At 44.3% G+C, this 25,316-nt stretch overlaps 1 protein-coding gene across 1 annotated transcript in view; it reads left to right on the forward strand.

Annotated features, from left to right (window-relative positions):
- Positions 1-5,490: 5,490 nt before the first annotated feature.
- Positions 5,491-25,316, forward strand: part of LOC135256483 (glypican-1-like) — a 67,290-nt gene continuing 47,464 nt past the window's right edge. Inside the window, exon 1 of the mRNA XM_064338291.1 lies at positions 5,491-6,339. Coding sequence (XP_064194361.1) covers positions 6,186-6,339 — 154 coding nt within the window. The 5' untranslated portion in view covers positions 5,491-6,185. The remainder of the gene's footprint in view (positions 6,340-25,316) is intronic.

Raw genomic sequence — 25,316 nt, forward strand, 5'->3', positions numbered from 1 at the left:
AATGTCCCGTAACTGCCAGCCACCTGTGCAATCCATCAGCTCCACAATGCAGTCATTGTGCCAAATGGGTCTGTCAAGCAGAGTGCAGGGATTCGATTGACCAGAGGAGGTGCTATTGAGTAATGCGGGAGATGCTGTGGGCTGAAGCTGTCCCTCCTGGGAGTGTGCAAACATGACATAATCATCAATTTTGAAATAATTGTAAAAAGAAAAACAATGAACAATTGAAGAAAAATGTACAACAATGTTCAGACAAATATACAGTTATTCATTTCGATTGCTTTATGCCAGTGAGAGAGCTTCAAACTTTTTTTTTCTTCCATACAAGGCTAAATTGGCACTGCCGGCACAGACACAAACAAATACATGTATGCATATGCACATGCAATTGTACATACAGAATCTCTCACACACTAAAACACACACACACACACACACACACACACACACACACAGTTTCCTAGATACTGACAGCTGAGGCAGGTCAGTTTATTTGACCGGGTGGAGGGGTGGTGGGGGGGGAGGCGGGGGCTGGCACTGGGCACCTTAATGATACACTGAGACATTTTGGCACGAGAGGGCAGAGTGTAAGCACACAGACAGCAGATAAACGGACTCGCTCAGAGACCGTGGGACTCTGTCAGGATCTGCATTAGTTACACTCCAAACAGAGCACCCTGTCAGCTGCCTCAGAATGGCTTGCTGTGCCATGTAGTAAGGAATGCATTGAAATCAAAGCTTGAAAATGCTCTGCGTTTGAACTGCTCATGTGAGGGAAGGAGAAATGCAGTGTATTAATATTCCCTCAACTTACACTTTTTCCTGTCTGTACTGGACATTTTAATGACAGAGCATTTCCAAGAGGTGGAAACACCACCATGTTTCTGTATAAATATAACTGGAAGGAGCAATAACCGGGGGCCAAACATAAGATTTTATGAGTGGTTGTTGCAATTTTTGGAAGGAAAAATCAAAAATTCAGCAGCAAAATCAGAGCAGTAATGTCACTGAATCATGAAGTGACACGTTTTGGGATCAATAGAGTATTAGGTTAGTGACTTTTTCACATTGGTCCACTGTAGATGAATTAGCTTCACTGCACTTCCCTGAAATCTGAGTTGGAAGCTTGCATGTACAAGCAAAATTTGTGATGTCACAAATATGTTGAACCTATCATGGTCCACCATGCAAAAATATGCAAATGAAACTGTATGGAACAGTTTGCAGCCATTTCCCCGGTGCTCCCTTTTTCAAAACATTGAATTGCAACGCGCTCAGAAAGCGCTGTGGAGCAGGTATAACGGGACATGGATCCAGCACTGATGGCAAACGCAACGTGAACACAATGCAAATGCACCAGTGTAGCTGTACGGTTAGCGCGCAGAAAGCTAACTTGTTACTGACATTGTTGTGACAGATGGTGTGTTAAACATGGCAGACTACAGAGTTTTAAGGATGCAACCCGGAAGTAGGAACTTCATTCCACTTGTTACCAAAGGAGGCCATTCTAAAACAAAAATGGGTGGAATTTGTTAATAAAAATCGCATAGATGTATTTGACAGCATAGAGGGAATCTGTGTTTGTAGTGCACAATTTACAGATGACTGCTTCCAGAACCGCATGCAGAAGTCGATGGGTTCAGTAAAGAAATTGATTTTGAATCCAGATTCCGAGCCTATATTCCAGAACACATAGTGGCAAGCGTTGTCAATTTGCATATTCAAAGATTCTGTTACATAGATGCTACTATGCCATTTCCAGTAGTTTATTGCAATGTACTAGTTATTTTTAATAATTTCTTGAAAATTGCTGTGCAATATAAGTCTTCTCCTCACTCAAAAAGTTAATATTTCTAAATATTTGTTGAGAATTATGAGCTTTTGGCTACATATGCAATTTTATTGGCTGTGGTGACATATGCTTTATTGGCAAACTTCTAATACAATGATCATGCATGCTAAATGTCATTCACGCTGGTGAGCCTGTGAGAAGCATTAGCTTTAATATCAAATATTTGATAACTAACTAAATAAATAAATTAAACATGCATTTTATGGGATTTGTTTCAAATGTGGTGCAGTGATAAGGCACTGAAAATCGAAAAGAACGCTGTCCACACACTCCTGCAGAAATGGACTGAAGTCAAATTGCCAGTATCCTCACGTATTCTTGCATAAGTACAAAACTGAAGGGTGTAGAAAGTGCTCTGTGCTTGTCAAAGCAGTAAAGTAAACATTTTAGCTCATGCGCTCATCAGTGCTTGTCACTCGCACTGCCATACATTGAAATAAGGTACTGTAAATAACACCTGCATTCCTATTTTGAGAAGGTTTGACAGTGGATGAGATTCACACATTTGCATATTTCAACAGTCCTGTTTTATTTAAATATTTAATTTTAACAAATTATGCTTGATAGCTTCATTGCATACATTATTTTGCACCATGTTCCATGCAAATGAGAAGAAGCATCACTTTACTGATAAGAAAATGGCACGAAATCTAATATGGCAGACAAGGGAAATGCAAACTGGAAAATGTGCTTTATGGAATATAATATATGCCAATGTTTCAGGTATTTACATTGTTTTGTTGGTTCTTTCTGTTTGGGGGGGGGGGGGGCAAGCATCGAAACTACCCTATTGCTTTTGTCAACTTTATCATTCTTCTTAATTAAGATTAATTTTAAACCATAAATAAATATTGTACATACCATTCTGATTAAATAAGTGAATGTTGTTGATTAACATTTGGAACAATTTTTCATGGTAATGTATTCAATTAATTCAAATACAGTACCTGTTACATACCTTTACATAATATATGTAAAGAATGGAGGGAAAGCCCGGTGGGAGAAGCTGCACTGTAGATGTTTCTGTGCAGAGTGAAGAAAAAAAAAGCTTGTGGTTGGCGTGATTCTGAAGTACAATCACAGCTGTGTCTGTGGTGAGGATTGATTCTTTCACAAAGACGAGAGGACAAAGGGCATTGAACGAGTAAAAACTTGCACTGCATTTGCAGCACCAGGAAAACTTTCCCCAGATGCACATACTCATTGACGCAGGTGGTTAACAAGGGTGAAACAAAATCTACACTACTCGCATGCACAGAACAGTGCAATAGGCCAGCAGCCAAAGAAAGATATATGCCCATACTGCACTAGCACGCCTATACACATGTATAATGTAGATCTGAGGATCACTTCCTGGCCACTCCATGATTACATGTCACACTCATGTGAAAGAAAGTCTAGATCACTGTCAGATTTTGATGGTTAATCATATTATCTGTCACATTACCTACTATGATTGCCAGTTGTGCTGTGTACAGGGAGTTAGCATGTCTTATTTTACTTATTTGTATTGCTGGTGTGGGTCTAAGTCATGTCATATATTTTCCCAATGGTCTTCCTCTAAAATTTGATGTGAGTTTCAGGGTTATTCAGGGGCTGCTGTGAATGTGGCTCAACAGTTCTTTAAATACAGAAATGTCTCACACTGACTCATAATATGGTGGCTGTTGTTACTGCCGCATACCAGTTTATAGATCGCAAATGATATTTAAACCATGAAATATTGTAATATCATTCATATTGTTTCCTTTGATATGTGTCAGGAGAACATACAAAAACTTCCATAAACAACATTTTAAATAACCAGAATATTGGGTCACATGTAGAGCCATGCAATATATGATTATGATGATGCAAATATACCTTAGATGAATTGAGCATTAATTTTAAAACGCGTGCCATTTGTGGATATTGGTGAGAGGGGTCAAAGCCAGGTCAATGGCCCTTGAATAATTAAGGGGCACTGCCCCCCAGTATTCACGACAACGTTCACTGAAATGTGTACTTATGTCAATGTAATGTTACACAGTAAATAATTTCTGTGACAGTAGTGCATCCGGTTAAAACTCTTACTTCCCCTATCTGAAACAGGGATATATACATTCTTTGACACACACACACACACACACACATGCTCTCTCTCACACACACACATGCACCCAATATCCTGTAGGCGTGAATTTTTTTGAAGTGCCCAATTAGCCTGTTTCACACTTTCAGGAATGCTTGAGTGGATGCGGAGCCAGTTCAACTCTTGGTCATTTCTCACAGAACTGAAAGTTTTTTTGTGGTGGGTCAAACGGTGGCTGAATTTTTCCCCAATGTGGACTTTATCTATGCCTCAGTGCACTATTTCTTGAAGAAAGCAACCATATGCTACTTTGAATTTCATAGTTTTCCTGAAAAATATACGGTTCGGAGGAAAAATGTATGTGCATGCAGCCTGGCGAGTTTAGGATAGGCAAGCTCTTTTAAAAATTAATTTATAAAGCTGTTTCTGCTAGCAACTCGTTTTACTTGTAACATATGGTGAGTGCAATCAATTTAAAGTCTCTTGAGTTGCTTTATTGTGTTACAATTGCTAATACTGGCAATGAATCGTAGTTCTTTATCTTACAGTTAATAAATAAAGACAGAGGTAAGAGAAACGTTTGTTGGGGTGTCTAGTTGTGTGCTGCTAGTTTCGTTTAATTTGTGGAATTTATATAATGGTTGGATTTGCCGCCTTCCTGACTGACTCTATTATTGCATATTTGTCACACTGAATGGTTTTAAATCTTTAGACAAAATTTAATATTAGACAAAATGGAAATGGAGTAAACACAAAAACACATTACAGGTTAAACAAGTTAAAATTATTTAATCTATTTAATGAAAAAAGATAACAAACACCCATATCACCCATGTGAAAACGTCACTATCCCTTAGGTACTCAATCAACCAATTAAACAAATTTAATTGATCATTTGATTCAGCTGACTGAACAGCCAGGCTTGATTGCAGCCAGCCCTGATTAATCTAAATCTCAGTCATATAACATCTTATGATCAGAGTGAGCTAGTCACCACAAAGTTTCTACAAGCACACTAAATTCCAGAAAAGATGAGAAAATTTGTTTAAATATTTCAGTCTGGAAAGGGCTACAAAGCCATTTCTAAGGCTATGGGACTCCACCAAACCACAGTGAGAGCCGTTATCTCCAACTTGAACCCAATAGAGATGCTGTGGCAGGAACTGAAACGAGCAGTTCATGCTCAAAAACCATAACGATGGGAAATATTGAAATTATAGGAAGCGTTTGGTTGCAGTTATTGCTGCTAAAGGTGCAATAAGTTATTAGGTTTAAGGAAGCAATTACTTTTTCACGCGGTTTTGTGTGTTTTATAACCTTTGTCTAATATTACGTTTTGTCTGAAGATATGAAACCATTCAGTGTGACAAATAAGCAATAAGGAAATACGGAAGGGGGCAAATAGGCTTCTTTCTCAAGGCACTGTAGCCTATGTAGAGTCAGTGAATAGACAGGTCGGCAGAACACCCTGAAAACAGCCCCAACCTTAAAACCCCATTGAGTAGTGGCAAAAAATAACCCCCTCTATTGGCCGACCCGCTGGTTTGATGCAATTTCCTGCAGGGAAGCTCCTCAGAAAGCCTCGCGCAGAAACACGAACTCCATGCCCTGCAGGTGGTGTCTTCCCTTCTCCTTCACTTGTCCACAAGGCAGTGCCGCGAGAGCATCTCCGCAATAAAGCCGACTGGAAAACGCAACTACACTCACTCCTTGCGCTCTGGCACGTGTACCCAAATACCTTAACTGCAGCAGAATATCGTATCTCTGTGTTGGATTGCTCTTTCTCGTTTAATATCAAAACCCGTTTAATTTTATGTTGTATTGGCTCGTTTTTTTCTGTTGAATTGTATATGCATTTCGTTTTACATAATTATTTCCCCCTCTTCGCTTAGGCTATTTCATGTCCTCTCCAAAATAACAAAATTGTTGTCTGTATACTGGCATGATTCATTGCAACTGACGCATTTGAGTAACCTGATTCATTTGTATAGAGTGCGGAAGCAAAACTGCCTTTGGAAGGATTGAAACTCTTGCAGTCAGTCTCCGGATACACTTGCAATTCGTTTCAGATTTCAGAAGAACAGGCTGGTATTACATGTCCTCGACCACCGCTAGCTAGAGGCGTGCTGCAGCGCTTACCACCCCGTTACCGGACAGTCAGCCGAGCGGATGCCTCTCGCAGTTTAGGACTTTTCAATATTACTCTCACTTGTTCTCGGATTTGCACTTAACCGTGTGGTGGTCATTTCGCCCCCCTGTAAAATGGATATACTGTGGGCTTTTCTTTTTTGCGTCTTCATCGGTCCGGTTTTCGGGGACAATGTGAGCAGCAAAGCCCGCAGCTGTTCGGATGTCAGGCAGTTCTACAACGGCAAGGGTTTTAGCCTGAGCGGAGTTCCTCAGGCCGAAATATCTGGTAAGAGAAATTTTCATTCTGAAATCAATATTTTTCCCGTACAGTTTGGATTTTTTATTTATTTTTTGCTTAGTTAGGCTATATATTTTAATAGCGTCGCAGCCAATAACATTTGCTTCTATGACATGCCCATAATGTATTAGTATGTGTGCTTTAGTGTGCTATATCTCATTCGTTTATCAATCTGATTTTTTTCTGAATCTTACTATAGGCACAGCATCCAGGAAAACTGTCTTTGCGTCACCTCAGCTTGTCTCGTAGGTGCACCAACAGCTCCCACTCAAACTTTTCAGGATTGTTAAAATGAAATTATTACCCGAGACACATTTTCAAAACATTGTTCAACTCAGTGTGACGCATGCTTTAGGCTACTCTCGACTTTTGAGGCATCCAAATAACGCTAATACAAGCAGGAATCGTAATATTGCTTCTGCTCATAATGATGATGACGTTGTAATTAAAAAATGAAAGTAATAAATCGGCGTCAATCTTTTTTTTTTTTTTTTTTGTCGCATGAGACGAGTGATTGAGCCGAGATGTATTTGATATACGATTGGCACCTCCGCCATAGCACTGCTAAGAGACTTATTGCAATTATTGTCAGGGAAGGCACAGACCACTTGTGCTCATGATCACATATTTGCACATCAAGGCAGTTCCCTCTCATTCTCTCCCCCAGTATATTACCCCGTGGGGCCTCTGGTCTTTCACGGCTTGCATACAAAAAGGTCTCTGGTAGTTGTCATGACAGTCTTCTTGGTCACTATTAAAATATAAACTCTTTACATAGGCTACCAATCCAGTTAATAAAATGTGAATTCTCCAGGACATTTTGCACATTGCCAATGACAACAGACAAAATACATTTGGATTGAAGAAGCTATTAGAAAATCATGATTTTCACACTTTTGTGTCCTGATCGGATACGTTCCGAGGGTTATTCACACTGGCTCGCGGCTAATTCATTTGAGCAGAAATGAGTCTGAGATCAATTCTGAGGGTTCTGTGAACTGTGGATACAGCGCATTTACAAAAAAAGTTCCACAGTAAAGTTCCACCAGCCATGAGATATCTGCGTTTTTTTTTGGTCCTCCTTTATTTCCAGACCGGCCAAGACACGTTTTCAGGCTGCTTCAATGCACGAGAACTTCACAGATGTGACGTCAGCGCAGGTCTCAGTGTCTGCTTTCAGGGAATTGATTCACAAACAAGGATTTACCGCAGATCACCTGCTGTCATCTCATGCAATTCCCTCATTTCTTAGAATAACTTTCTCACCGGTGCAAAGAAGCCACTGAAACGGGAGAGCCGTCATGCTGAACACACCCATTGTAATGACACAGAATGATCTTAATGATCATTTCGCACAACAGACTGTGTGAAAAGGTGACTCATCCGAACCTACCTTATCATTTTAACAGTCTGAACGGACTGATAAGTGGTCCTGTGAATGTCAGAATTTATCATGTCTGGGATTCTGCAAAGCTGCAGTGTCTATTCTGACCAAATTCTAATTTATATTTGAGCAAAAAAAAAAAAAAAAAAAAACCTGCACCATTGGTGCCAACAGACTGTCATTCAGTGAAACTAATTATTGATCTGACTTATCTACGCTATATTTTTAAAGCAGCTGCTTCAGAATTGCAGCACTGTTAAAACTATTGGTAAACCATATAACATGAATCATGTGGTGGGATTGTCTTGAATCAGTTGTGTGTTATTCATTGGCTTTATTTTACTGCTGTAGTTAGATCTTTTAATGTCTTAGTTTCCCAATTTACTATTTTGAGAGTAAAATGTCTCAAGTGAGACATTCCAGAATGTTACTTGAGTTTGAAAAATTAAGTGCAAAACCTAAAAAAAAAAAAGATTGCCAGTCTGTGATTGGTTGTTCACAGATGGCTGCACAAAGATGACTCCGCAACCCTTGCAATATGTGTGATGGTTTGTGGTGTATTTATATAACAATTTCTTATTCAGTTAGAATGTGTGCCACGGGTTATATATACACCTGTAAGCTCAATTTCTGCTGCAGTTGGCACACTAGAGGGATTCAGATCTGGATGAGAGCGTAGTTATTTCTGCACGGATGGAAGTGGCTTGATTGCGATGCCAAGGACATAGAAGATTGCAAGTTGACGAGGTAGAGGCTGGGAAGGTCATTCTATTCTTTTTCAGTAACACAGTGGAAGCCAACATATGCAGGATGCGATGAAGAGTCCATTCTAGTAAATCATTCAGAGGCCCTGTCATATCTTATTCATGACCATAACAGTGCATTGTGCACCACTGGCACTAAATTCATATTTTGAATCACATTCTGTTACACTCAGATATTATTATTAGTATTATTATTATTATTATTATTATCATTGTTATTATATAATGCATTATATAATAATAATTATTTATTCATCCAATGTATTTCCATACACTTCATTTCCCCACAGCAATAGTGAGTCATTTATCTGCTGCTGGGCATGTTGTCAGGTGACTGAGAATGAACTCATAGCACACCTTTTCCCCCATTTCATTCGCTGGCTCTGTGAACAGACTGCTGGTGTGTTGGCATGGCCATACATCCTAGGTGATGTCACACCGGACAGGGGGCAGGAATAGCATGCTGTTTGCCCTTTCACTCTCTCTTTTGGTTTTTTTTTCACTCACTTTCCCCCATCACTGCCTTTCGTTTTCCATGTCCTTCCACCCCTCTCTTTCTCTCTCATTTCCTCTCGGTTATGCCTCTCTGTCCTGCTCTCCTGCTGTCTGTCTCTTTTTTTTCTCTATATTTCTCTCTCTGTAACTTTCCTCCGTACTGTATCTGACTCCTCACCGCCTGCTTGAATTGGACATTTACATAGTGTCATAAATGGCATGTCTTTACTGTGTGTACAGCCTCCTTGTTATAGATAACGCTGGTGGAATTGTGTAGTGCCGAGGAATACTGAAACATGGATCGGTACCAGGTTTTTGTGCAGAATTGTTGGGGTTAGGATTCGGGTCATCCTAGATGAGTACTTGGGGAGCAGTACCATCCAGGGGCACAAGACTTATTCTGCAGCCCTGTGTTTGTAAACCTCCATTTATGTTTAGCCTTGCAGCCCTTGGTTTGAAATGTCTGTGCCCTTGGGCTCTCCTCCATGGTGCTTGTAAACAGGGCTTTAGAAAAAAAAGAAATCCCCGCACTGTCTCCTCTGAGTCAGAGAAGTCTGAAAACACACCTATATTTCACCCCGCCTTCCCCCCTTTCCTAATAAAGGACTGTGCAGTGCCTGCTGTCTGCATGCGAGTTCACATCAAAGGTTAGACATTTTGCAGCGAGGGAGATTGTTTTGTCAATCAATGATAACCAGCTGATATTACACAGCTATTGAGCTCCCATTTGAGCCAAATGTCACTAATTCATCGCTGCTGGTATCCTGCGGTCTGCCAAACAGATGTCCGTCCCGCAGGAGCATTTTGGGCCGTTTTGTTGCTCAGCCAAGGCACGTGACCGTTGCCTAAATTAGTTTTCCTGATAAGACACCTCCTCGCTTCGCTATCGAGATTGTCTTTCCTCCTTTCTCTTTTTATCAGGCCGTCTTGGCAGTGATTAGCCAATATTGATTTTTTTAAAGGAGAGTGGTTCATTGGCTGTCAGACGCGTAAAACGCTTCAGTATTAAGCACTTTGTGCATTTGTCCAGGCGCAAAAGTATTTCTGAGTGACACGTAGGCCTGCGTCTGTACATTTTTGATGTGAACTTAATGAATGTAATCCCTCAATTTTGAAATGGAAGTTAGGAATCCTCGGTTTTTGTAATAATCCACAATACTCTTGCCATATTGTACAGTATTTGCACTTAAAATGTACTGTGCAAAAATTTTGTGAACGCTGATGTCAGTGAAGTCCCTGACTTTGTTCACAGTTATTCACACCTTTGTTCTTGTACCCTACTTGTTCCGGTGCTGTGATGTCACCAAGTTTCATAGTTGATTGGACGAGAGAGGGGAAGTGTGCTGGATAAGGAGATGTCAGTTTGAAATCCATTAGCCTGGGTCTCTATTTGGTTATTCATCTCAGGAGCTGCTGTTACCACGGGGCTGTTAGCATGAAACGGAGAAGGCTGCGGAATGGCTAGCAATCTATATAACAGAACTGTGGTTCAGCAAATTATAATTGGCCAGAAATATGAGGGATTATGTGGTTGGAGACTGGTGGAGGTGGGACCACCATCGTTCTGTTCGTTATAAAATCATTTTTCCTTTTTTTTAAATGACCAATTCTGTTCTTTAAATCTTCTTTGCTAGCTTTTATTTATGTACTTGCATGTGGTTTTAAAAACTTGGCATTCAGATGTTCTTAAATGAGATGATCAAACGATTGTCCAAACTGCCATGCAGATACACTGTTGGTAACAAATCCAGAATTAAATATAACTACATTATACAGCAGTGAATGAACTGAAAATGGTCTTCCCCCGTGTGAGGTTTTTGAGGAGGTCTCACTGTGGTCCAGCTATAGCCAGTCAAGAGCATTTGAGCCTGTGCATGTTTGAGAATCAACACAGTGCACACTAGTTGTATCAGTGCCCAGGTAGTCACTCTGAACACGGACACAGATCACATGACTTGGCTAACTGGTGCTTCCTGTGGAGTATAGCCAAATTCCAAAAACAGCACTAGCTTCGCCCCAAAAATCGATCTCGTGATTTGATCGAGCTCCCGTCTCCCGTCCAGCACCTCTGATGTCTTTTCTGTACCCTGTTCTACCGCGATTATGGGTGGGTAGTACGCTTATAATGCTTAAAAATTTTTTTTTTTAAAAAGCAGTGACATTGAAGCGGTTTTGTGCTTCACCTCCACGCACCTAAAAGACCCGGGGGTTTGATTGCCTTTCAGTTGAGAAAAAGGGTAGAGAAAAAGGAACAGAGGAGCAGAAACGGAGAGAGAGAGAGCAGCCGAAAGCCATCGCAGCGGGGCCGCGGATCAGCGCGGCCTCTAATTAGTGTTAATTGGAGTTATGGCGCGATATGATCGGTAAGCACATGACTCACGAGGGCTGAGAAGCAGCCGACGTGATGAGAGAGAATCTGTCCGGCCCCCCGCTGTACATTTATCAGGGCTTTGCAGATAAGAGGGGCGCTCAGACTGTCTAACCCCCGCCCACGCGGCCCTGCGTGCCGAGGCTTTTCGAGAGGCGATGGAGGACGCTCTCTGTGACGGTGGTGATAGTAGATGCCTAACTACAGCCCCTGGTTACACACAGACCCACCACAAGCTGGCCATGGCTGTCTCACTGTCCACTTGTGCTGCTCTGCTGTCGTACAAGACCTGAAGTCGCTGTGCATTCCCGAGCCTGCTTGAAAGCTTTTGTTAACCGATTTGAGTCTCGCTGATCCTGAGTCGGCCCAGACTACGTGTCCCATCAGTCCTTGGAGCTGGTTAAATAAACTTTCCAATGAGTCGTGCTACCATCGCTACCCCGTTACCTCAGACACCGTGTCTTTGACGCATGAACGATGTGCTTTGATTTGAGGTCGATACTGTGCGCGCGCGAATTAGAGATGCACATTTAAATAACTTTGATATTCAAATATTCTCTGGCTCCCAAGGTTGAATATTTATTTAACTTGATGCAAACTTTTCCCTCCAAACAGTGTGTGTGTATGTGTGTCCTGTCTGTATAAACAATGACTCACTGCAGAGATTTGCATTTACTGACACTATCAGGCATGCAAATGGAAAATATTGATTAATTATATTTAGCTAATTAGTTTGCACTAGGTTCTTTGGCTTCCTTAATGAATACTGATAATAAGGAATAAAATGGTCCATTTCACTTTATATATTTTTTGTTAATTGAAAAGAATTTGCATACCAATCCAAGCAATTGATTGATCTCATTGTCCATGGTTTGAAGTTTGGTGTGTCACATTCTGTCTAATCCACAGTACAGACAGTAAACACACAGAGCTCACAGTGTCTCTGTGAGGCTGAAGTATGGCTCATCTGTGTCAAAGTACCATGGCTGTGCTCGGTTTATGTGCAGTTACAACGGTTCCAAAAGAATGTTCAGAATTCAGCAGAAAGCAAGAACGGTCATTAACATAGCCTGAACTGTTTGGTTACGCTGTCAACAGAATTAAAGGATTACAGAGGATAAACCGCAAACTACTGTTTTCTGCAACCAATGTCTTAAGGCGTGGCAGATGTCCAGTAATGAAATGAAATGCACTCCGGGGGCCTTATCCATTAACACCAGCGCTAATTCATTTTCCACTGTAAAATGTGTAGGCCCCAGTGCTGAGGAATGCCTGCCGTGCCCTTGTGGTGCCGCCACACTTCATTATTTGTGGGCAGTGCGGTTGATAGGCCAGCAGTCCTTACCAATCGAGCTTAAGGATCGGTCTTTTAAAGTCAAAACCCACAGAAGCTTTGGAATGCAAAATCCCATCCTCCAAGAACTGTTTCACAGTTATCCCCCTGGCATTTTTTAAAAAGGTTTTTGTTAATATAGTGAGTAAATGGCAGCAACAGTGGTGTTCAACTCCCACTCTACTTCCTTGGGCCTTTTGGCCTTAAACGGCGAAATGGTCTGCCCATCGCACGGCAGTGATATTGGAAGCTGTTGGTTGGTGATTTTGTGACTGCAGGCTCTGAACACAGTGAGCTGCTTACCTGCCTTGTTTAAATATGTATGAATTTTAATCACATTTGCCTTCCCCCGGATTACCGAGAAATCGTGTACTTCTGCGGGGAGCGGGGAGATGGATGAGTGTGGATAAATAACGCCGCGTCGGTTGGTATCGGCAGCGATCGCTACGGTATCAGCGTTTCGCCCGTCTGGGCGCCGTTCTCATTAGCTCTCCGGTGCTTGGCAGCGCCTCTGTTCTCTTTTTCCGTTCGGAGGTGGGCTCAATTACCTGAAAATGTTTTTTTTTTTAAAAGCTTCGATCGAAGGTAGAAATTATGTAAAATTACAGCAACAGAGAAGCAGCTGTTATCTTGCAGACTGAAAATGTGTGTGGGGACGGGGGACGGGGGGACGGGGGGACGGGGGGAGGAGAGGCCGGTGGGATGAGCGGTTGGGGGGGGGGGAGAGACGTGATCTCTGAGCTGCTCACTCCAGTGCGTTCTTCACCGCATTAGGAGCGTTCACTCTTCAGCTGGAGTCCCAAGCGCGTTGACGGATCTGCAGAAGCTAATACCGAGTGCTGATCTGTGACCTTTGTGAACAGCGCGAGTAACCGTCGTCGAAGAGCCGCGAGTGTTCTCCCCCGGTCTGGTCGTCTCGCGCGCGGCTCGCCGGCGGTGACAGGCCCGCTTTCTCAGGCCCCCCTCCCCCCCCCCGCCTCTGACCCGCCCGTTGGAGTCGAGCCGGGGAGAGGGTGTCGGCAGCGTTCGTCAGGCGGGCGGAGCGGTCTCGCTGTGTCAGGAGTGCGCCGGCGTCCGTCGGCTCGGACCCTCGGCGCTCGCGCTTCTCAGAGCTCGCGGGGCCTCGTTGGCGCTAGCCCCCTGTCTCCGGCTCCATAAATACCGCGCGGGCTCTGGCTAGACTGGGCTGGCTGGGTTCGGACGGGGCTTGCGCTGGGCTCGCTGTTACCATAGCAGCCGTGCCCTCCCTCCCAGACAAAAGACCTTGAGGCAAGCCCCCGGACATGGGCCACGCCCACTGCTAAACACCTCCACCATCCGCCGTTCGCTGTGCCCACTGCACCCACCCACCACCCACAGCCCACATTCCTGCCAAAACCCTGATCTCAGTGCATGTGGTTTTCAGAGCTAGGAGGTCCCTCTGCTTTGCACATATTAACCCTCTCTTTCTCACACACACACACACACACACACACACACACACACTCTTGTACACTCACACGCGTGCAGAAAGCCCATCTAGCTCCCTCTCCTCCCGAGCTCTCTTAATCAGGCCTCCAGACCGGAACGTGTTCTCTCCGTCTCCGTGTGTCTGCCCAGCGAGGGGGGCCGGGGGATGGTGCTGACGAAGCACCCTGCCTCCACCTCCAGGGACGACCGAAGCATGATAATGCGCTTCACCGAGAATGGGCACAACACAGCAAAGATCCCGTCTAATCCACTGCAGGATTCCGTTTCTGTGCATCACCGAGGGAGGGATGAGAATTCTAATGCTCTGACAGATTCTGCATATGCATACATCTTATGCAGGAATCTTATGTTGCAGCACATACTCTACATTCAATTCAGGGATTCAATAAGGGAATACTGCTTGAGCATTTTGGTACAGAGGTGACATTGTAAACCGGCTCCTCTGCGCCCACTCTGACATGCAGTGAGTGGCATGCCGCGTGCCAGAGGAGCATGCAAATGGGACAAGGCGTACATCGCAGGTAGTCAGTCAAAGTGGCGCTTTGCCTGTGATAGAGATGGGGGACTTCGCCTCGTCGCTGCCTTTCATCCCGGGGAGTTATTTTTATCTTGTAGCAGATGAAAGCACACGTGCTGGGCAAACAGCGGGAGAGGAGGCGATCAGTCAGACGTGCGCGGGGTCGCAAACGAAGCCCGCGCAGGCGCGCGGCGGGGGAGGGGGGGCGGGGGGGGAGAGACGGGGTGCGCGTGCCGTTCCCCTGAGCGCGGCGAACCCTCCTCGCAGCGTGGGCTTTGTGCAGCCCCTCCTCTCCGCTTCGATACGCTCAGACGCGCAGGAAGGCTCCCTAAACGCACGCGGACGGCGGGCGGACTGTGGGCGGGGAGGGGCAGCTGGGTGAGCGTTTGGGGTGGCATCTCCCCCGAGCCCGGCTGTGGGGAGGAGAGAGGGGGGCGGAGCCGCTGTCCAGCTGCCGGATACAGCACCCCCATGGGACGACTACAGCCCTGCGTCTCATCAGTCACTACAGGAAGTGTGGGAGACTATAGGCCACACAGGGACTGTGCTCTCTCACCTCTCACACAAAATAAGCGCACACACATGCACACACACACACACACACATAATCAAAACTGCAATCACACATAAGCACATACATATACACACACACACTGAAACTGAACAGCTCACCCACATTAGTGGCATTCCCTAATTTTAGACAGCACTTTAAGGTCATTCATATGATGTGATATCTACTGGTATGATAATAAAAAAAGTGTTTGGTTTCTGTGTAGCCAAGTAATTAAAATGCCAAAGGATTTCTTTACCACAAATTTATCACACATTAAGCTATCTCAGCATATGAATTGTCTCAGTTAAGCTGATGATTGGCAATTCTAATTACATGTGTGAATAAGAAAGAAAAAGTGTTATTTACTGAAAGTCAAAACATGCCTTTCATACTGTGTGGAGTAGAGAAATATGACCCTTTGAAAATTGTGGCTGTCCAGTAACTGAGAAAATAGACTGGGATAAAGAAAGATTAAGATGTCTTAAACCATGTGATTTTTTTTTAAATGTCCTGTTGCGAAATTCTTCACATTTTCATTTTTGTGCTCTGTAGGCCAGAAATTCCAAATGCAAAGCAGCTTGCAAATTAGCGACCGCGCGCCCTTGTCAGATTAAAACACTGATTTACGTGGAGCTGAAAACCACAGCGCGGATGATAAAGTTTTTCCCTGGCACCCCGGCGGTTTCCTCCGTGCTAAGCGACTCTCGGTGGAGCCCTGGCACTCGCGTCGCTAAGGCGCGTACGGGCGTAACACTTCAAGGTGATTAGCGAGAGCCGCGGTTTCGAGCGCGGGAGCGAAGGCGCGAAGCGCTTCCCGGGTGTCGATCTGTCTGGCGGGGGCGCGAGACTCGTCTCCTGCGGGTCGGTGGCGGTAGCTGGCGGCTCGGTAAATTCGGCTGCGGCTCTCTTCCCCCCCACCCCCTTCCCCGCCCCCCACCGTTGCTGTAATTAAAAAGTAAATCAAACGGCAAAGAAGTCATCCGCCCGATTTCCAGCGGTGTCTTCTTGGTGTCTTTTCGGCTGAAAGGAAAAGAGAGCGGGAAGTAGATCAGGCCTAATGCTCCCCCGTCACTGAGGGGCCTGTCTGAGACGGAGTAAAGCACTACCATTAAAGGAGATGTCAGAGGAATGCAGACATCGGTCCTAAGCCTGTGCTTCGGCTGCACCTGCTGTAATGTTGCCCTGTGGGGGACATAGGGCAGTCTGCACAGGTTAAGCCGAAGCCCGACACAGCATTAGCCATTGTTGTCTTCTTTTTTTTTTTTTTTTTTCCAAGGCGTGGTTTTATTTTTGTGCATATGGGTTTGACTCACTGGGACTGTGATGGAGAACAGGAGCACATCCAAATGAGTAGGAACACTCCCTCTCTGATACTGCAGCCTGGTCCTCCAATGACTAGAATACTGCCCTTCAACAGTGATACTGCAGAGTCTGATGAGATCTGGTTGGCGTGACATGATTGGTCAGGCCGAGCGAGGATGCGAGCATCAGGAGATGTTAGGAGACGTACCTAGCATGCATACAGAAGAACTGTTAGCATAGAATCTATGTGAGGCGCAGTGACTGGACTGGGTTTGTTTTTGTGTTTGTGTGTTCAGATGGTAAAGGGAGCAGCTCTCTCTGCATCTTTATTTTCCTCCTGTCTCTTTCACTTTCTCTTTTTCTTGCTCTTTCCATACTCCTGTGGCGTCTGCCCTCATGAATATTTCACAACGCCCAAACAAACCCAGCATTGTGTTGGGCGGCGTGTAAGTGTACGTTTCTGTGTTTGCATGCCTGTGCAGTTCTGGTAGTCATGCTGCATAGGTCTTACCTGGGGTGAGCTGGGTTGGGTTTGGGGGGGGGGGGGTGGGCGTGGCTGAGATTGATAGTGGGCCTGCGCTTGGGATTGGGGTGTTTAAAAATTGGCCTTGTTTTGGATTTGGGAGGTTGGTGTTGGGTAACAGGCCTGCATTTTGATGGGGGTGGAGGCTTGGAGTGATGTGCAGGAAGTGTGGGTTTAAAAGCCCCTCACCATAAATCATTCATGCAGTCTGAAGCCTTCATCCTCAGGGAAAGGCTCCTGTTGTTGGGACAAAGGAGGCCAGACAGCTTCCAAGTCTTCTCACTCTTCTCTCTCTTTTATTGTCTCTCTTTCTATCTCTCTTTCTCTATATATATCTACCGCTTTTCAATTCTCTCTCTTGCTGTTAATGTCTGTCTAATCCTCTCTAGTTCTTTAGTTCTTTCCACATTTTACCCCCTCATTTTTTCTCCTCCTGTTTCACTCCCAATTTCCGATCATCTGAGTATACTGATGGTCCTCTGACACATTCTTGTTCCCCATTTTATTTTATTCTATTATTATTCCATCTATCCATCTCTGCTGTCTTTAGATCTGCAGTCCCTCTTTCTGTAGATCCCTCTGTCTCTGCTTTTCTCTCTGTGGCCTCAGACTCTTCTGCTCCAGATCCAGAGGCATTAAAATGCATCCAGCCTCCAAACTGGCAATTTACTCAATGTAGTTTGTGATACGATGTTGTTTCATTGAGGCATAATGGGTATTATTATTATTATCGTGGGTGCAAATTATTGTCAGACAGTTCTCTGGTTGTTTTAATGAGGTGGTAAAATACTGTTTCCCTAATGAAAAATTCTCAAACGCTAGAAAAAAGAGGCAGTTTGATGCTAGAATAGAACCAACAGAAATCCAATAGAAATCAACAAAGAGCAGAGCACAATGAGGCCTTCTGTGAAAGGAGGTATTTTCATCTTCTCCATGGTGTGTGGGCTGTGGGCTGGATTTGTCACCTGGGTCACTGGACTTTGTCTTCACAATCAAATGTAGTCAGACCGATAATATTTGAGAAATAGAATTGCATAGATGTTTAAATAAAAAAAGAAAGAAATGAATAAATAACCAGAGTAAAAACTGAGACGGTCTGAGATTCGGCCAGCCTGCAAATTGAATTGGTTCCTGGCCGTGAAACAAGGTTGTGGCATCCTGCTCAGACTGGAGCGCGTCCCTCCACGAAATTAGGCAGCATGGAGGATTTTGGGGGGGGGCGGGGGTTGGGGGTGATAGGGGGCTGGAATGTGAGTCAGCCATGACGTCAAACACCGAGGAGCGGAAAAACTCGGGGTTGACCGGATTCACCCAGAAAAAGAGGTGCCTGTCGACATGGTTCTCCTTCCTGTGGTTTTAATGAGCGGATGGGTTGTTCGGCTTGCCGCCTCAGTCTCTCCTGCTGCCTCAGTCTTTCCTGTCTCCCCTTGACCACGCTTGGCTGACTGCAGCTGCTGCGTGCGTCACTCAGCACCGCACAACACCCTCTTACTGTATCACGTAGCTGTGTGAACTCACTTTCTGTCGCACCTCCCTATTGATTTTTACCTGATATCAAATGAGTTCCTTGCTTATAAATTGGCCAAATGTTCTAATTTTAATGTTTTAATGTTCAAACGCTGCTCTGAAATACTGAATGTACGTTCGGCCAATCGACAGCTCCCTGCAGTGGGGAGTTTAGAGTGAGGCCAAAGCTGACCCAGGTGAACAGAAGACTGTGAGCCGTATTCAGACATAGGGTTTCCCATTCTCATGCCATCTCGCATGCCGTTTCTGCCTGCGGTGTCTGATTGGCTATTTGGAATGAGTGGGCGGGACTTATCAGGCTGATGCCAAATCAATACTGGCACACTTCATTAGATTCAAGAGGTTGGAGGGTCATAATCTTTTTAGACCGGTGTAATGAGGTACCTAATTCCCCTCGATTTGATCCTCCAGGGAACTTTATGGTCTGGATAATGACTATACAGTGAGGTACAGGAATTCACCTTTTAACCCTCAATGTGTGACATCCACCTGAGCACTGCAATTAGGTGTAATTTGGCATTTGTTTCAATGGGGCATAGTTAGGTTTCCAGATTTGGATTTTAGCATGTGCTTCACAGGAAGTTTTAGCGATGAGGTGCATCGCATTGAAAGATAACCTACTGAATACATTAGAAAAAAAACAAGGTTTCGAAAAATCTCTTGAATCAGGTGCTTGATGAACCTGGGGACTGGCGTATTTCAGTGGAAGGAATCCTATGGTTCTGCAGCCCTTTGAAACATACCGCACCTTCATCCCACCCGTGCCCTGATATGAATTTCCTGTTTGTAACAAACGAAGATGGATATTGCTCCTGACTGGCTTGGGGGGACCCATCCTCTAAACCGCATTCGATTGCAGCTGTGTCAGGTATTATACTTGCTCTCGCTGATCAGCTAAGTGCTAACGTTCCATTACTGTACCATAAATACCAAAGAGCGAGTGGGTTGTTAATGTCTTTTTTTTTAAAGATTATTATATAATATTTTTCCTTTCATATAAATACTGGCAGTCTGTGCTCCTCTCTGGCTCTACTCTACTATAGTTCACTGAAGGACTGTAGAAAATGAAGAAAGCTGGTTATTTGATCATGTGAATACTTGACCATGATTTGGTTACTGATTTTAATGTTTAATATGACATCAGTAGTCAATTACTGTGGTATGTATGCGACATTTGTTAAAAAGAGACAAAGAAAAAGGCAGTTACTTTTTTGCATTAATATTCATGAAGTAGAGGCTATGAAGTCCAGCACAGTCTCCAGGCTCATGAACACCTGCTGTAAAGTGGTGGGCAGAGTTATATTTATTTGGTAGTATTTGCTTGTACCACCCTAGTACTCCATCTCTCTTTCTGTTGGATCTTCATAAGAATGTAAATTCAGCTAGGCTGAAATTTCATGGCTAATTTATAGCTCAAACATGACAACCCACAAACAAGCATGTTCATGTTCAATCGAATGTCTGTCTGAAGGCTCAGTATTTGGAATAGTAATTCCTGTCGAAGCTTGAAAATAGTGAGCCCTTTTCACCTCATTCGCAAGGACTAAGGACCCCATACTGCGACAACTGCATGAAGTGTGTAGATGTAGAGCTTAAGGTAAAATAACAGCCCCGGGTGCCCTTGAAGGCATTTGTTTGAATTCAGTGCTTTAAGCTTTAAGTATAAGAAAGAGCTTAGAGCTTAGAGAGGTAGAATCTCTTCATTTCAACTAGCGATCAGCCCTCTGAGTAGGTTCAATATGTGTCAACATATGTACTGTAAGTACTTTTTCTGTCAGCAAATGTGATGTAACAGGAAATGAACCATGGGATGAGATTTAATTTGACAGGAAGGGTTGATTACAGAATGCAGCAGTCCCACACAGTGGCTGCCTAAGGCCAGCAGGGGACTGTGAGTATCCTTGATTTAATCCGGTTTTGTAAAGTCTCATTCAGAACCTTAGAGCACGAGCGGACCCCCTCCGCATTGGGCCAGTCCATGGCTGATTGAGAAGGCCCTGTAAACGCAGTGAAGCCTTATTGCACTGGCTGTGGCCCTCTGAGGAGAGGACAAGTCCCCGTGCCCTATTCCTTCGGCTTCTTGCGTTTGAAGCATTCTAGATATCAGTGTAGAAATGGCAAGCCTAAGATATGCACGAGAACAATGAAAAAGTATGATATATTCCAAAATATTATATTACAGCGTATAAAGTAGCACACACAATAATTGATTCATTTTGGAGTATATAAAGTACAGTATAATGGGGCTCTAATGGAAATAATTTAATGGATTGTACCCTAATTAGGTTTCGTAAGGTCTGCACAGCTGTGGAGGCAGTAGGGTGCGGGGCTGGGGGGTATATGGGAGAGAGGGAGGGGCTAAAGATTATGTCATTAATACGGCCTGGTAACTGTGTTTACCTTGGGATTTGGACGTCTTTAAGAAATTGCATTTCCCAGGAATGTCAAGGTCATAATCCCTCTCTAAGTAGAATGTTCCCCCCAGACCTTTCTAAAGTGAAACGCTTTCATTAACCACGCCTGGGGCAGCCTTCCCTGGATTTAGCCGTGACTGGCTTAGGCTTATTATATTTCTAGGACAGTGAAGCCTTGTAATTATATTTCTTTTTCTTGTAAAGAAATACTGAAGATATAGGGCAGCATTTCTGTCATGCTACAAAAATTATTATCCTCAGTGCATTAGCATTTTCAGGAGACACAATTGCATCTATTGAAAACATCATGTGACTGTATTTTTTCGGTCCTTTATCTAGAGCAACCTGAAAAGCTTTTTTTTTTTAACACACTGATTAATAAACACCACCATTTTTCATGTAACTGTAACTGTTATTTGAACAATGCTGGTGTGATTCGGTTACAATGGGCTTGAAACCCTGAATCTTAAAGTTAAGAGTCTAGAGATCTGTACTACATGGCCAAAGGTATGTGGACACCTGACATCCAACATCTCATCCAAAATTATGGGCATTGACATGGAGTTGGTCCATCCTTTGCTGCTATAACAGGCTTTATACTAGATGTTGGAGCATTGCTGCAGGGTTTCGCTTCCATTCAGCCAGAAGAGGTCAAGCACTGATTGGGCAATTAGACCTGGCTTGCAGTTGGCTTTCCAACTGATCCCAAAGGTGTTGGATGGGGTTGAGGTCAGGGCTCTGTGCAGGCCAGTCAAGTTCTTCTGCACCGTTCGCGACAAAATCATTTTTATATGGACATTCCCTGAACTGTTGGGGAAGCACAGAATCCTACAGAATGTGATTGTATGCTGCAGCATTACGGTTTGCCTTCACTGGAACTAAGGGGCTGTCCAGACCAAGGAGTGTCCACATACTTTTGGTCATATAGTGCATCACAAGCTCTAAGTGACTGCGTGGCTAGATAGACAGAATGAAAGAGAAAAACGGACAGCACTCACGAGAATACAATAAACTATTGTTCTATTGCATCCATGTATGAGGGCACGATATGCACAAACATTTTGGCCTAAGCCTTCGTCAGTGTACTGAATGTACCAAAAAAATAACACTTATATGGAACAACCATAACACACTGAAAACCTGGGAACCATTGGCATTGTTAGGCTGAGAGATATAACCTTTTTCAATATCACAAGGGTTCAACAATCAGTTTTTCTGATTGTACATTATAATGCGATTATCCTCTGTGCTGTGCAATATTATAGGCTACATAGGTATAATAGTAAAACAAACAAAATGAAAAAGATATATACAGGAGATGTTTTCTCTTGGGAAGTCGCAGCACTTTGCTCTCTCTGTTAGCGTGTGGTGCTCTCTCCCTGCTCCTTCTCACAGCGTTTCTGTAGAGTTTGTCATGCTGCCAGTTGGCCCAAGTGTCGCGGCTAAGATATGTAGGTATTTCTGCATAAATAATATTTCCCTGGGTTTGGAGTTCCCTGGAGTTGCCTTGTTGATTTATTTTATGTTTTTTTTTTCCTCAGTACCACCAAATAAAGGCACTGAAAATGGTCGAATCGCATCGATGTTTCTGATTTAAACAATTTTTTCTCAAAGTAAATGCTTCCATATTTATTTCTGTTTCAGGACCACCAACTTTCGTTCAACCCATCTCTCTTTGTCTTGATATGCGATGTGGGAGGAACATGTCCTTTGCATAACGGCTCTCTTCAGTTCAATGTTGTTGTGTTCTGACGACCTGAAAGAAATGCAATTTCTTTTTCAAAGTATTTTTTGATTTTTAACTGATGGTTGTCGTAGAACAGTATACCATCCCAGCCAACACAAGTACACTTGGGGATTCATATAAAACACTGGGCCTGAAATCATGGCCAGCACAACCAATGAGAATAGATTGAGGAGAGGGGGGCAGTGCCCTCCAGGAAGGAGATGACTGATGTCACTTTCTCCTCATTGAGGAACGCATCCTCTCACAAGGACAAATCTATAAAAGTGAGAGAGTGTAATGTTCGATCAGGCCTCGTACGGTGCGATTCGTGGCCTCCGAGCGCGTGTCTGGAAAACTCAAACTGTGGGCCATGGCTCAAATCCACTGGGGCGGGGCAGAGTGGGGGAAGAGGCAGGGTCAGGGCCAGGAACAGGGTCTGTGTGTGGGGTGGTGGTTAGCATGTATGACTAACGGTGTACTGTCGTTATGGGAACCAGTGTGATGCCATCCCCGGAACTTGCTGTGGCTTTCATCTGACCAGACCCAGAGATTCATGGGAACCGCAGTTGGGTTCCTCTGTGTTTAGATTGCTCGTCATATTTTTGTGCCTGCCGCCATTATTAAGCACCTGTGTTCCTCCACAGGCCGCCGTGGGCCTGCAGGTGTGTCACCTGGGCCCGGCGCTGCGATTAGCGGACTCTGATCTCAATGCGCCAGCGAGTCGGCGTGATTTGATGCAGGTGCGTGCGCTTTTCAGGTTTCGTGACCCCTGAAGCGGTTTCCATGGCACCCTGTGTGTTTCACTTTCTCAGTGTGCAAGTGCCCGTAGCTGGCCTCCAGGTGTGTTGGCACAGCTTTGAAATGGGCGTGTATTTTAAGGCTTGTTACTCCTCACCTGCGTTATCACCGTCATAAATAGCCGATTACTGGAGCCCTCCTGCACACATGCACCTGCAGAACGTTCTGCTTGCATGCAATCTGTGCTCAGATGGACATTTCATGTGCAAAAAGATTCAGTCATGTTTAAGAAAATTTATCATTTCAGTTTGCTCATTTCATTCGGCTTGCAAAACAGTGGAAAATGTAAAAATGTCTTAATAAACATACACCAGCGTTTGTGCTGGCATTAAGTATAGTTAACCACTAGCTTGCTTGTTTATGACCTGATTCAAATAAATTGCATATGAAAGGCTATTATCCCATTTAAGTTGTATCCTGGGAGTCTAATTGACAAGGTGCATAAATACTTAAAAATGCATTTAATGGGTTCGTCTTTGCTCTAAAGATAAAAGGCGTACTGACATGCATCACGACTCAGTTACACAATTTACAATACCACCACAGGGAAGGCAGTTCCATTAACACATGTTGATCACGACTCTGCCTTCTCCTGTGGAGAACATAAAGACCAAACTCTGCGATCCGATACCATCTGGAACACGCAGGATCACGGCTTTTGAAGTAAAAAACTAAATAGGGACTGCCACTGAATAAATACGAATAGAGATAGATACAGAGAGCCAAAACTGTGAAGGAGCGAGTCAGATAGGGAAAGAGAGAGGGACCGAGATATATGGTGGAGAGAATCTGCGTGTAGGAAGTGTAATATGTGGTTTTTATCGTTTCATTTTCAACCCTTTCCCATGGTATTTGTTCTTATGTAAAGGAAAGGAAATCGAGGGAAAATCCCGTTCTCTGTAAAGATCAAAAGCTGCACGATTTGACAAGATCTCTTCGCGGGTAGCGGCGCTGGCTGACGGACCTCCAGTCAATTGAAAAATGAGTCTTTTTGTCCATTCACTTCACCCGGGGCAGGGATGGCCGGGGAGGGCTGGGCTGGGGTGGGGAGGGGTCGGGGGGGTCGCACAAAGGGGGCCATTGTGGTGGCTGTGTCGAGGGCCAGGGGTGAGATAACGTCAGATGAGTGCTGGCTGTTACCACACAAACCGCCCCCCCCACCCCCCACCCCCCTCCTCCCTCCCCCCACACTCCTGTCATGCCAGTGTTACTTGCGCTCCCAGACAGCCCGGGATCAAGAGGCCCCTGCCCTCGGACGAAGACACCGCCAATCAACGACCCATTTATTACCTTCATCTGAGCTGCAGATAGCAGACTGAGGGATAGACGCCAGGGCCGAAGGTCTGACTCGACTCTGGCTGGCTGGCATGCGTACGGCGATAACCATCGCCTCCCCGAGAGGCTGCCGCATCGCTCTAATGAGGGTTTTGATCGGTGTAACGACAGCTCCTAATACCGTCTTTGTCCTGTGGGAGCGCGGTGCGTTCGAAAACCCGAGTGAGTGAGTGAGCTTGCTGAGAAGTACTGCATGACGAGTGTGTGAAAAGTTGGATTTATTTAAACATGCTGTGCGGAGGACATGTTATTTAACAAGCAAATAGTATGTTTATTCACTGGCATGGCACTGCAGGGCCTTAAGAGAAGTCCAGGGGGCGCTGTGGAGCACTCCAATTTTTCCATAGGTTGTGCTAAAGCTCAACCGACAGTTGAGTCCAACATTTCCCACATATCTAAAATGGGGTCCTTTAGCAGTCGCCAAATATATTTTCTGTGTCTACTCACATTTGGTAC

Source organism: Anguilla rostrata, chromosome 6, assembly GCF_018555375.3.
Source record: "Anguilla rostrata isolate EN2019 chromosome 6, ASM1855537v3, whole genome shotgun sequence".
In the NCBI taxonomy this organism is placed as follows: Eukaryota; Metazoa; Chordata; class Actinopteri; order Anguilliformes; family Anguillidae; genus Anguilla; species Anguilla rostrata.